A 12,317-nucleotide genomic window follows, 5' to 3' on the forward strand; every position below is an offset into this window, starting at 1 on the left:
CTGTGGAAAATGTGTGGTGAATCAAAGTCATAAAGCTTTGAAAATAAATTTGAGGACTAGCCATGCAGCTTTGCAGACTTTTTACTGGTTGAAGGAACTTACCCCAAATATTCAGACAGTACTTGTGCTTTGCATGTTAATTAAAGTTGACTGGTATCCAGACTGCGGTGGTGTTAATCTTCTCTGCAGTGATATGTAATGCTATTTTTTAAAAAAATAGACAGCATAAAAGCAAGCCCTCTAGCTAAGGAGATAAATATTTGTACACAGATACTGTTTTATTTATAACAGAAAGGAGAGTGCTTGGAGCACAGTTATTCAGAAATTTTACGTTTTAAGAATACTCTGAAAACAGCTTCACATTTTCCTGTTACTCAGTTTGCGTTTAAAGTGGCTTTGGGATTTTGAGCTGTGTAACTTTTATGGACTAAGCTCAGTTGTCCAGTCTTTTTGCTTTCTGTGTCTGAATTTTAAGTATCATAGTTCATACTTTAGGGAAACATTAAACAGAGTAGGAACAGGGCTTTGGAAGAGTGTAAACTTTGGATAACCTCTCCCCTTCAGAGAGGACCAAACCTGCTTGCGGTACACCTTGGCTGAGTTCAATAGGATTGTTTGCACATACTCTCAACGCTTTTACAGTGAATGCATACAGATATTTCCCTTGGAAAGGCCGTGTGGGGGACCATATTCTGGAAGTGGCCTGGCCCCTTTTCCAACTTTTTACACCTACTTGAGCTCTCTGTGGGATTGGAGGAAATTAAAAATGCTTAGCAATGCCCAGGGCTGGGCTTTTCTTTTGAACAGTTAAGGGATTATTCCAAGGTCTCAAATGTGAAATAACTGTGCCTAGAACAAAGGTTCTCAAGCTTTTTCCATAATATTTGGTATACATTCAGAGAGAATTTGTGGACTAGAGGAACTGCTCCCCATGGAAATTGCACTAAGGAAAATGTCTCTTAATATAATTCAACAACTAGATTTAGAGCTAATATTGTGTGACCAGCCAGTTCTTTGTAAGTGCTCTGCTGACAACTGTAATTTGAGAAACTTTGGTCTACAGCCTGGCCCATTTGAGGCACGTTCCCATGGTCTTATGACAGCTTAATAGTAGAAATGGTTAACACCTACCTTCTGGTCTGGGACCTCCTTATACACAGTGAGTGGCAGCTTCTTCTGCAGCTAGCTCCATGGACTTCAATGGAACTACTTCAAGTAGATCTGCGCAAATTTTTAGTTATGACATTGAAAGAAAAAAAATCAAATGAAACTAAAAGTTTGAATCAGTCTAAAATAAACTTTTTAAAACAGATCACTACAAAACATGTTTTGGTTGAAAAAAGGTGTTTTGTTCATACAGATTATCTCATTTTCAGGCAGCTGTAGTAAAGGCAAAATAAAAAATGAACTGGAATCTTAAAATTGACAATGATGATAATATCATTATCTGTCTTTTACTCAGTATCCTGACAGACTAAGCATTGTCCTATGAAATGGTACAAATAACTGAACTGTACTCACTTGCTGTAATGACTAGGCTATTTGGTAAAAAGAGAAGTCAGAATCTTGCCCTCTGTTTCCATTGCTTTAATACAAGCTCCTAAAAATGAGGCATGTTAAAAGAGATTGTTGTAATGTATTTATTTCAGTCAAAATGGTTTGGTTGATTGAATTCGTGAATTGCTTCAGCCACCTTGAAACTGCATTTTTCGGCTAATAAATTTGCCTGGATGCCCTTCAGTGGGACAGCCTGGCCTTAAGTTTATGACTGCATTTAGGACTGTTTCAGCCAAATAGAGATACATGGTGTGCATTTAAGACAAACCATCACTGGGCTCTTATTTAGTAAAGGTAACTGGCAGCAGCTGCTGTGACTCAATGAATCAGAAATAGTTATAGATAATGGATGGTAAGAGAAAGACAATGTCATTTTTTTTTTCACATGAGAGCAGCTGATCTTGTGACAAGGTTTTATTATAATAACTGTACTTCTGTTTTGCCAAATGATTGATGCATGCAGTATTCTGCATGATCTTCTATGACGATGAATGTTGATGCCATGAAACAACAGTTACTCACTGTGCTATTATTGAACATGAATTTTGAATGACTTGTAGAATAGATCTGCTAGGTACTTAACTCAATGAAAGGAGAGCCAGGAAAAAACAAATAATAATAATAATGTGCCTCCAGTCAGATTAACTCCTCTGGCTTGTGTACAGATGTGTTTTTGGTAACTAGTTAAGGAGTCACACATGGAATGAAGGAAGGAGAAGGCCCATGAACCATTGCTTACTGTTTGGGCACAAAAGTGTTCTGTTTCCATCTCTTCCTTCTCTCACGCATTGGCAAGTAGAGCTGGGAATGGGTGAGGAGAGGGCAGTGGTTTGGCTCTTGCAGGGAGGTGGATTAATCCCCCACATGTGTTGCTTGATGCTGGACTTGATCTGAAAAGTTGAGGAGCACCTTTCCTAGCCCTGTTCATAAAACAAAATGAGTTGTTGTTCACAGCTGATGGTGCAGTTACACAAAAGGGGAGTGCGGGAGCACCAAGGCGCCTCGGGTTGTCCTCAGTATGTTTTCTTTTCCATAGGGCTCTCATTACTCCATGGCTTCCCTGAGTTGGGTTTCAGGACTGGAGAAAATTCTGCTAGCATGTTTGAATGCTCTCCACTGGGTTATAAAGTTGAGATGTGTTGTGTTCATTCTATTTGTACATCACTGACCTTTCTGTCTCCTTTCTCATGTGAAGAATGAAGTAGTGAACAATACTTTTGTTTTCAAGACAACCAACAAGCAGATGAGTTAAAACACACAGAAATTGAGGGTCCAGCTCTTGTTCAAGGTTTTTGTAAATCTATATGTGTAACTGTGTGTCAGTGGTGCTACTTTCAGTAGGAGTGAAGTTTATGTGAGCTAGCCAGAGAAGCAATCAATATTTTAAAATATTTTTTGTTCTTCACAGTCTCAGTGCTTATGTGAAGGGAAAAAAAAAAAAAAGAAGAAACCCAGCTGGAAAGAGCTGTTGGTACAGTTGCAGACTGACTGCTTCTCGGCTCTGCCATAAAGCGTAGACCCAGTGGAGACTGTTTTCTCCTGAAGACACTGAAGCTACAGGGGCATTGTGTTAGTGAAGGAATAGAGGTATTCACTTGATTTTAAGATGTCTCTTAATTTAGATGTCTAGTTTAGGAGGTTGGGCTTCCTCTGCGGTTAATAAGTAGAGCTCAGGGAGACAATTTAGGGTACCTGTATTGGGCTCTAGCTTTGAATTATCTTGTGGAAAAGGTTAGCTTGGTCCATAGACTATAGAAAGAGCTGAGGAAGACTAGTCTCCTAAGTAGATGCCAGATTTTAGATGATATGAGTACATCTCTACATTTCTGTACCACGCACAGGACAGATTAACAACTTGTGAATTCTACTACATTGTTACATGTTTATTTGAATGTTTATTTAACTGCTGCTAATCCTTTTAAAGGAACGATGGTTTTCTTCTAATTTTAAGCATGTGTATTTTTGGATTTTTTTAAATATTGAGATTTTACTCTTTACTTTTTACACTTTCTCCTGCTCTTCCACCTTTTTTTCATCTTTCTAATCTGCCGCTGAAAATAGAGTGAAGGAGGAGAAAAGATTAATGAAAATTGTGCGTATATATTGTCTTTGGTACAGGAGAAAAAGTTGTTTTTAAAAGGACATCATCTACACAATTTTCATTTTTAAAAAAAGCTGTTTTCCCCCCTGTTAATAATCTAATAAAACAACTTCCATGAGTTCTGTTTAATATAAATGGGAAAGTCCAAGAAAATCATAGCATTTCCTAACTTTACTATTTTTGCAATAGTAGTTCCAAATATACTCTTGTATGCATTTACATAGGTGTACGCCAATCAACCTAAATTATCATAAGGCCAACAGTACGCATTAAGTGGGTCTGCATTAGGCAGAGTGTTGGCAGCAGACAGAGGGAGCTGATCCTGCCCCTCTGCTCAGCACTGATGAGGCCACACCTCAAGTGTTGGGTCCAGGTCTGAGCTCCCCCGTGCAAGAAAAACATGGACCTGCTGGAGCAAGGCCAGCAGAGGACCACAGAGATGATTAAGGGACAGGAGCATCTCTCATACAAGGAGAGGCTGAGAGAGCTGGGACTGTTCAGCCTGGATAAGGGAAAGCTCAGGGGGGTCTTACTCAATGTGTATAATTAAGCTGAAGGGAGGGTGTAAAGAAGATGGAGTCAGACTCTTTTCAGTGGTCCTCAGAGACAGGATGAGAGGTGCTGAGCCTAAACTGAAACACAGGAAGTCCCACTTAAACACAAGAAGACACTTCTTCACTGTGATTGCAGTTGAACACTGGAACAGGTTGCCCAGATAGGCTGTGGAGTCTCCATCTGTGGAGATATTAAAAACCTGACTGGACATGGTCCTGGGCAGCCTGCTCTAGCTGACCCTGCTTGAGCAGGGGGATTGGACCCGATGATCTCCAGAGGTCCCTTCCGGCCTGCTTCTGTGACTCTGTGATAAATGGCTAACATTTGCCAACAGATACTACTGAAGAAGTTATGTCCTTTCTTATGGCTGGAATGAAATAGCCCTCTCTTAGCTCTTGTGTTAAATTTCAAGTTGTTTTTATTTTAACTTCTTTCAATATGAGTAGGTGACATTCATATCTCACTTACTTGAGCCTAAATATAATGTGTTGTTTTGTCTGGGATCACTGAGACTGATGTTCGGAAAATAATACTTGTTGATTCCTTGTATATGTTTTAAAGACCTTTGTAGACTTCCAGAAGTTTTCACTTGCTAATCATGTATGCTAGGTCTCATGTTGGATTCAGTTTTGAAGTGATGCTCACTCTTAAACCTGTTTCCTCTTTGTGCTAATCAGATTCTTATTTTTCTCTTCTAGGTTGCGGTCTTTGGTAAAGCAGTTAGAGAGAGGCGAGGCTTCGGTTGTAGACCTAAAGAAGAATTTGGAATATGCTGCTACTGTTCTTGAATCAGTATACATTGATGAAACTAGGTGAGTTAAAACAGATATCAGCGTTCTGCTCCTAACTAGTACCAACATCATGATAAGGTAATGTACACGTCAGTTGGTAAAGTTGTTTTAGCCAAGGTTTATTACTCATAGACAATATGTTTATAATCATTAAAATATTGTAGTCCGTGGAGATCAGACCTTAGTCCTTGATCTAAAAGCTTCTTTAAGTTTCTTGAGGGGAAAAAAAATCTAAAGCAATCATAAATTTAATGTATACTCTCTTAGAGAAAGGACTTCATAACAATTGGACTCTACTTTTTCTGCAAATTTCCAAATTCCTGTCCCTCTATTCCTTTTGAACAGTCTCAGATCTTTTCACTTACATCAATTCTTTGAGATTCAGAAAATTTTTACTCTAGGTCGTGATAGAGGTGGACTGGTAAGATGTTGCAGAGGAGTTCTCCCCTCTGTTATGCGCCATTTTGCCAACATTAATTGCACTTGTAGAGTCACCACAAATGACTTTCTCACCAGAATGTGAAATGAGAGGACTTTGTGATACTAATTGAGAAGTTTGACATGGCCATCAATGAGCTCTGAAGGGCAGAAAGGTCATGAATATTGATGAGCTGAAGATGAGAAATCAGTGGATGGTTATGTAGTTGTGTTTTGGAAGGCTAACCCTTCTTGTTTGTTGGTGTAGTAGTGAATTTCACAATCTGGCATTCAACTATACATGAGAATAAACAATCTGTTGAGGACCTGTAAAAATGTGTTCCGTTAGGGCTTATGAACAGAAGACTTTTAACAACTGCTTTAATTAGAATATATTGCAGGTTTCTTTCTTCTTAATGAAGTTGCAGTGCTCTCTTAGGGAATCCTCTATTTACCTATCTTTTTCCTCCCCCTTCTAGGCGTTTACTGGACACAGAAGATGAGCTCAGTGACATCCAGTCAGACTCTGTGCCCTCTGAGGTCCGGGACTGGTTGGCTTCTACCTTCACGCGGCAAATGGGGATGATGCTCAAAAGGTCTGAAGAAAAACCACGGTTCAGGAGTATTGTCCATGCAGTACAAGCTGGGATATTTGTGGAAAGGTAAAGAATCATGTAATTACTTTGTTCTGGTAGCTATCCAGGTACTGCAGATTGTACCTGCAGTGTTGGATGAAGAATAATTTAATGTGCTTCTAAAGATATTTCTACATAGAGGTGAATAACTCCTGGAAATCTGGGATTGGATAATAGAATGCAACCTGAAGCAGCACATATTGACCTGTTCTTAGCATAATACATATGTAATAGCATTGTTGGAATAATTTTGACAGATCATGTACCCCTCTGCATAGCCCTATGTCAGGAATGAAAGTTTATAATACAGTCAGTGCAGACCTGTCTCTCTCTGGCCTCTATTTACCTCTGTTGTCTAGTATTTCTTATGAAGGGTTGATAAGAAAAAGAAGAAAATATGATATCATATTATTACCTTCCTGAATTATATAATACCCTTATGAACCAAGACTGATGTGAAAAGTTTGGAACTCAGAGGATTTCAAAAAACCCATTTAGCCCTCTCAGCCTTCTTAGTAATGGTTTGCATCAGAACTTACTTCTAAAACTAATTTAACTTTTGAATCCTTTAAAACATTTAGTTATTTGAATTTGGATTTATTTCCTGTCTTACCTTTTCTTATTGAGTAACCATTCTTTCCTGACGTCCTCCTTTCATGCTGGAAGGAGGGCTCACACACGTGAAAATAGTCAGCAGACTTTAGACAACGCATGAGCCAGCACATCCCATATCTCAGCCGTGAAACTCAATTCACAAATGGATGGGAATTTCAGACCACTGCAGAGCTCTTTCCATTGAGCTCTTGCTGCCATTTGCAGAGAGCCTTGTTCTGTGTAGTTACTCTCCAAAGGAAGTATTCACCGCAGTCACAGTAGGTTAGCAATGCTGTTTATCAGAATCTCACTGACAGCCTACCAGTCTTCTGTATTGAATGGTATATCAGACACTGGACCACAGGCCACCCAGAAACTCAGAAGCTTCCTCCTACGTATTGATAGATGATTTTTAATCTGTGTACCTGAAAACTCAGGAAGTTGTTATACGCATGTTAAAAGTGGCAGCGAATTTTGATAAGACCAACAGGGAAGTGTCAGCTGTCATTTCTCCTTTGAACATGTTTCTCCCAAATTTGACAGGCTGTTTGTGAATTAACCTTCACTCTTAATGCATTTTTGAGAAGAGCAATGTAATGAATTTAGATACTTTTTTTTTTCTTGTTAAGAGTGACTTTTTGTCAGGTTTTTTATTGTTTGAAATTGTTCTGCACTCAGACTCTAATGCAGACAGCAACTTATATACTGTTATGGGTGACAAGCCAGTGGACTATATCAGGCCCTGGCTTCATGCTTCACATTTTATAGATAAATAACTGACTTATATGGTTGAACCTAAATAAAAAGGTATATTTGTGGAAAAAGATTCCAACATTTTCAAATTGGTTTTGTCATAGAATGTTCAATTTTTTTTTTTTAAGTTTGTAATTAATATTTTTGAACAGGTCTTTCAAAATTTTATTGAAAGTACTATCAGCTCTTGAAACGGTTGAATTATCAAAAGCCTGCCACCTCATCTGTGATACTGATGTGAAGGGGAATAATTGAGTTGGACCTCTGTAGGGCTGGTGAGGAGTGTGGACTGTGTGTAGCCCTTTCAGTCTCTTGGAAAGAAAGACCTTGGAAGGAGTAAAGGTGGAGTGGTCTTGGGGTAACCTACTGGTCTCAGTGAGGCCTGAGAAGAGAGAAGGACCTTGCTCTAAAATAGTCCCCACTCTTTCCTTGTCAGCCAGATCAGAGTTTAGACAGAGGGTTGAGCATATTTTTTCCATCCTGGGGGATGCATATGCAGGGGAGGGACTTGCTCAACAAGGACATGAGTGAACTGCAGAGAAAAAGCTGAAGGTGGCTGTATTCTAGCTGATCTGAATTAGTGTGGCCCAAAGGAGGAAATGTTCAGAAACGGTATGGCTCCAGAAGAGAGTCGTAGTTCCCCTGAGCTAGGGGAGAGGGACTTAAATGTCACTTAAGAGAAAGCTATTGGGCTCCCAAGAGGAGCAGATGAGGGAGGAAGGGGTTAGAAGTTCTTTATTCATGGATGGGAGAAGTTAAAGGAACTCTGCAAAGGGGGCTGATTTGTTTTCAGGTTGGAGTGCAGAACATGGCAAGGAGAAAAGAAAGTGAAGGGAGAGTTCACACAGGATCAGTTTAGATGCAAAAAGACAGCTTTCCATGATCTCCTTTTAGTCCTAGGTTGTTTAAGTGTAAAAAAGGATGAATTGTGGAAAGGCAGTTCAACTGTGTCAGTCTTCCTGCATTCATCCAAGCCTGTTAAACACAGTGTAGCCTGAAACCATATTTAAAATCTAATACATACTTCAGTGCTTTGTTTAATATGGTTGCAGATGTTGATTATTGCCTTATTCTTAAACACACACACACACACACACACACACAAATCCAAAAGATTCTAGGCCAATCTTAAAAAATGCAGACAAAAGTAACATCTGTACCAAACAGGAGTTGATTCATTGCAGACAATAAATGTTTTCTGAACTGCATTTAGAATTAGCTTGCATGCTGGACCAGCAAGGACAAAGGGAACTGAAAGAGCAGTCTGGTCATCTGCAATGGAGAATGGGGAACATTTTGTTTATTTGAGGTGTAGCCTTTTCCTCTTGAAGATCTGATATTGACAGATACTCACTGATGTCTTGCCAGGTGACCAAGTTATGAGATACTAGGAAGTGTAGGGTCTCCATTTAGGCCATAGAGTAAGAATGATACAGAGGATATATGTGCAAGTTAGGAAGGAAAAATGAACTACAGTCAGGGTTTGCTTGGATAAATAAGGTCTCTTGAAAGCGTCTGTTGACTTATGATTTTTTTTGTTTAATTTTTTTACTGTTTTATCTTGGTAGAATGTACAGACGGACGTCAAATATGGTCGGCTTGAGCTACCCACCAGCTGTAATTGGAGCGCTAAAGGTAATCCCAATAAAAAGTTGTGGGTTTTTTTGTGTGAAATATGAGAATAACACTGCAATATTTGACTGGGGGGAGGAGGGCTTTGTACTCGCCCTCTCCTTCTCTCTGAAGCTGAGTATAGGTCACACGCATTAATCATTTACTGACCTAAGGGAAAATCCTTTCAGTTAAGGAAAAAATAGAGTTCTAGGCTCTGGCCATTTTCAAGTTGTAAAGGTCACAGCTCTGTGCTAGGTTACAATGCTTAAACTGAGGACGTAGTAACATGCTGAAATTAATAACAGCCTCACACAGGGAGGAAAAAAAACATGGATGGAGAGGGTGGGAGAAGGAATGCAGTTGGCTGCTGTGAGAGAAGGGAATTTCTTGCATTGCTCAGCCTTAGCTCTTTAAGCTGACAATTGGTTTAGGAATAATGACTTTGCTGAGTTATGTGATTTTCAGAGGAAGGCTGAAAGGTCAGAAATAGTCTGAAAAAAATAAGATTCGATTCATGAAGCAACTGTAAGGTTCTTCACATAGTCAGGAATTATCAAGGCCGCTTATACAGGTTAGAAACCAACTATATACATAGCAGCTTTGCAGAAGCAGGTATGGGAATCAGGCAGATTACAAGTTGCATGGGGTTCAACCATGCTATGCAGTGGTGAAAGAAGGTGACACCATGGGGTGTATATACAGGAACATTAAGTGTAAAACTCATGAAGCGATCCTTTTGCTCCACTCAGCACTGGAAAGGCCTACAGTTAGGGTACTGAATCCTTTTGTTTTTTTGGATAGTACAACTCATCAAAAGATGTGGAGCAGTTGGAGAAGGTTCGGTGAGTGCAGCAAGAATTATCAAACATGACCTTCAAGGAAAGAGTGACAGAAATTGGGCTATTCAGTTTAGAGAGAGGAAGATTGAAAGGAAATGAAGTGACAACTTTCAGTTATTTAGAAGATTGCTATAAAAATTGGAATAATGTGTTCTTCATGTCCTTGGTGGATAGGATAAGATATAATGGGTTTTAATTGCAACAACAGCAAAAAATTGGGAAGGATAAGGATAGTTAAACAGTAATATAGTTGTAATAGTTGTAAAATCTGCATTGTGGAGCCCTGTAAAAACAGATTAGATGAACGTCTATTGGGAATGATGTAGGTGTAGTTGGCCCAGTGCTGAGGGAAGTAATCGACTAACTTATATTTCAAGGTACCTTCCAGTTCAGTTTTAATAGCCTGTATCATACTGGAGGCATGTAACATCTGTGTTTATTGTTCAAGATATTGAAGGAGATAAACTAGTAATTAATGAAAATCACTCAGAAAAACAATTCCTAATCTCCAGGTTGATAAAAGGTTCTCTGTAAGTTTCTTCTGCATGAGGATAAGTGATACAACTCAAAAGGCTGAAATTCCTGTGTACAAAGTTGAAATATTCTATCTGCACCTTTTTCCTACTTTAGGTTAACAGATATTAGCTTCCTTCCTGCAAATGGGATCTAAAGTCTTCTTTTGGAACTACATCCCATAGCCGGATTATGAGGGAAAATATCCATCATGATACCTCATCTCCAAAGATCTTCAGAGCTAAAAAGACATAAACCTCCTAGAATCCCTCTACCTGTTGTATATCTTTAAGTGATTGAGGGACATAAACAAAACTGATTAAGCTAGAGGAAGTCAAGACACATCAATAACAAGAAAGGCATTGACTAATTTTGCTCTGGGTGAAATAACGCCAGCTTGGCCACTGTCTACTCTAGGATGTATTTTTTCAAAACTATTTTGAGAATGTCTCTGCCAGGATGGCCTCAAAATGGGTAGTGGAACTGGTTGAAAAGGGTGTTACTTGTTTTGAAAAATGTCTTCTGTCTTTGAAATAATACCTCAACTTAAATGTCTCAGTCCCTTCTCCTTAATGGGAGATGGTACATTTTGTTGCTTGCTTCAATCTAGTAGAGCCAAGTTAAAAAAAAAAAAAAAAAGAACAACCTCCCCGTCCCCCCCAAATAGAATTGCAGCTACCTGACTGCTTGGTGACCTCTGTAAAACAAGCTGATGTTTTAAGCATGTGGAAGGGTGTAGGAGTGTACCACACACATCTCTTCAGCTGTTCTGGATTGCCATAATCAACATTCCCCTCAGAGTCATGGCAATAAGGACAAGGGTTGGGACATCATGGATTCAAAACTAGTAAATTTTTGAATGATGCATTCTCCTTTTTGCTTCCATGGCCAACAGGATGTCTGCACTGAGCAGCCCAAAGCTGTGGAATTAGCTTGGCAAAATGAGATTGCATGATTTTAATAAAGCATTGAAATACTGCAGCTCCTGCAAAGAATGCAGATGTAGTGGTAGCAGTGTAAGTCCTCGGCAGATTATCTCTCTCACTTTTTCAGTGGATTAGAAGTTAGACAAATATGGTTGCGTAGGATCTGGCTTTATCTATGTATCAGATACTAATTGTGCAGTAGCCAGGTGTCCTTCTGCATGATGTTGGTGTGATGACACAAGACCTATAGCCACAACAGGGGCATTCAGACTTGTTTCTCATTTGAGGAATGGCTATACATACCATTAATACAGACATACCTGAATAAGTATGTTCATTTACCCAGCAAGTCGTGCTGATCTGCTGTTCAGCAGTGTAGCACTGGAGACTGAACTTAACATTAACTAATTGATGAAATTTTTGCCTGCTCTAGAAGTGATTTTTTCAGCCTTTTCTGATTCCCATGCCTACCTGCTAACATTCAGGTAGTGAATACACAAACTGTTATTTACAGTGTTTACAGTATAGACATATGCTTGACTGTGGCAACTGAAATGTCAGTCCTGCCAGTAGTGTTGAGCAGCATCTATCCCTGAATCTGCTTGTTGGCTTATAAAACAAATTAAGTCTCCAAGGTTAAGGACAGATGGAAAGACAGGAAATTGAGCATTTGGGAAGAACTGGTGTTTCACTTTATCCCTGGGTTCCCCCAAGTAAAGGCCAAGCAGTGGTCCAGAAATAAATGCACAGGACATAGAGACAGTAAAATCTGGGTTTATATTCAGTTACAGCACAGTGAGTATATGTGGCATTAGGGCAGCATATGACACTTCAGCTGAGCCTGTAGGACCAATGACCTAGAGGCAGATCTAGCCCGGAAAGTTTCCCATGCCTCACTACTCTTAGGGAGAGCAAGCAGCATTTTCCCCCCATCACAAGACATCTGTGAAGTTCTGCTTCCTTTTAGATCTCTCCCCGGTACAAGGGACACTTCTATGTTAATTTTTTCTTTAAACGTCATG

General features: G+C 39.4%; 1 protein-coding gene across 1 annotated transcript in view; it reads left to right on the forward strand.

Moving 5' to 3' along the window:
• The window catches only part of PDE1C (phosphodiesterase 1C), a 308,630-nt gene that overhangs the window by 223,610 nt on the left and 72,703 nt on the right, over window positions 1-12,317 (forward strand). The window contains exons 6-8 of the mRNA XM_067291281.1: window positions 4,912-5,025; window positions 5,901-6,083; window positions 8,972-9,038. Of these exons, the coding sequence (XP_067147382.1) occupies window positions 4,912-5,025; window positions 5,901-6,083; window positions 8,972-9,038 (364 nt within the window). The remainder of the gene's footprint in view (window positions 1-4,911; window positions 5,026-5,900; window positions 6,084-8,971; window positions 9,039-12,317) is intronic.

Source organism: Apteryx mantelli, chromosome 2 (genome assembly GCF_036417845.1).
Source record: "Apteryx mantelli isolate bAptMan1 chromosome 2, bAptMan1.hap1, whole genome shotgun sequence".
In the NCBI taxonomy this organism is placed as follows: Eukaryota; Metazoa; Chordata; class Aves; order Apterygiformes; family Apterygidae; genus Apteryx; species Apteryx mantelli.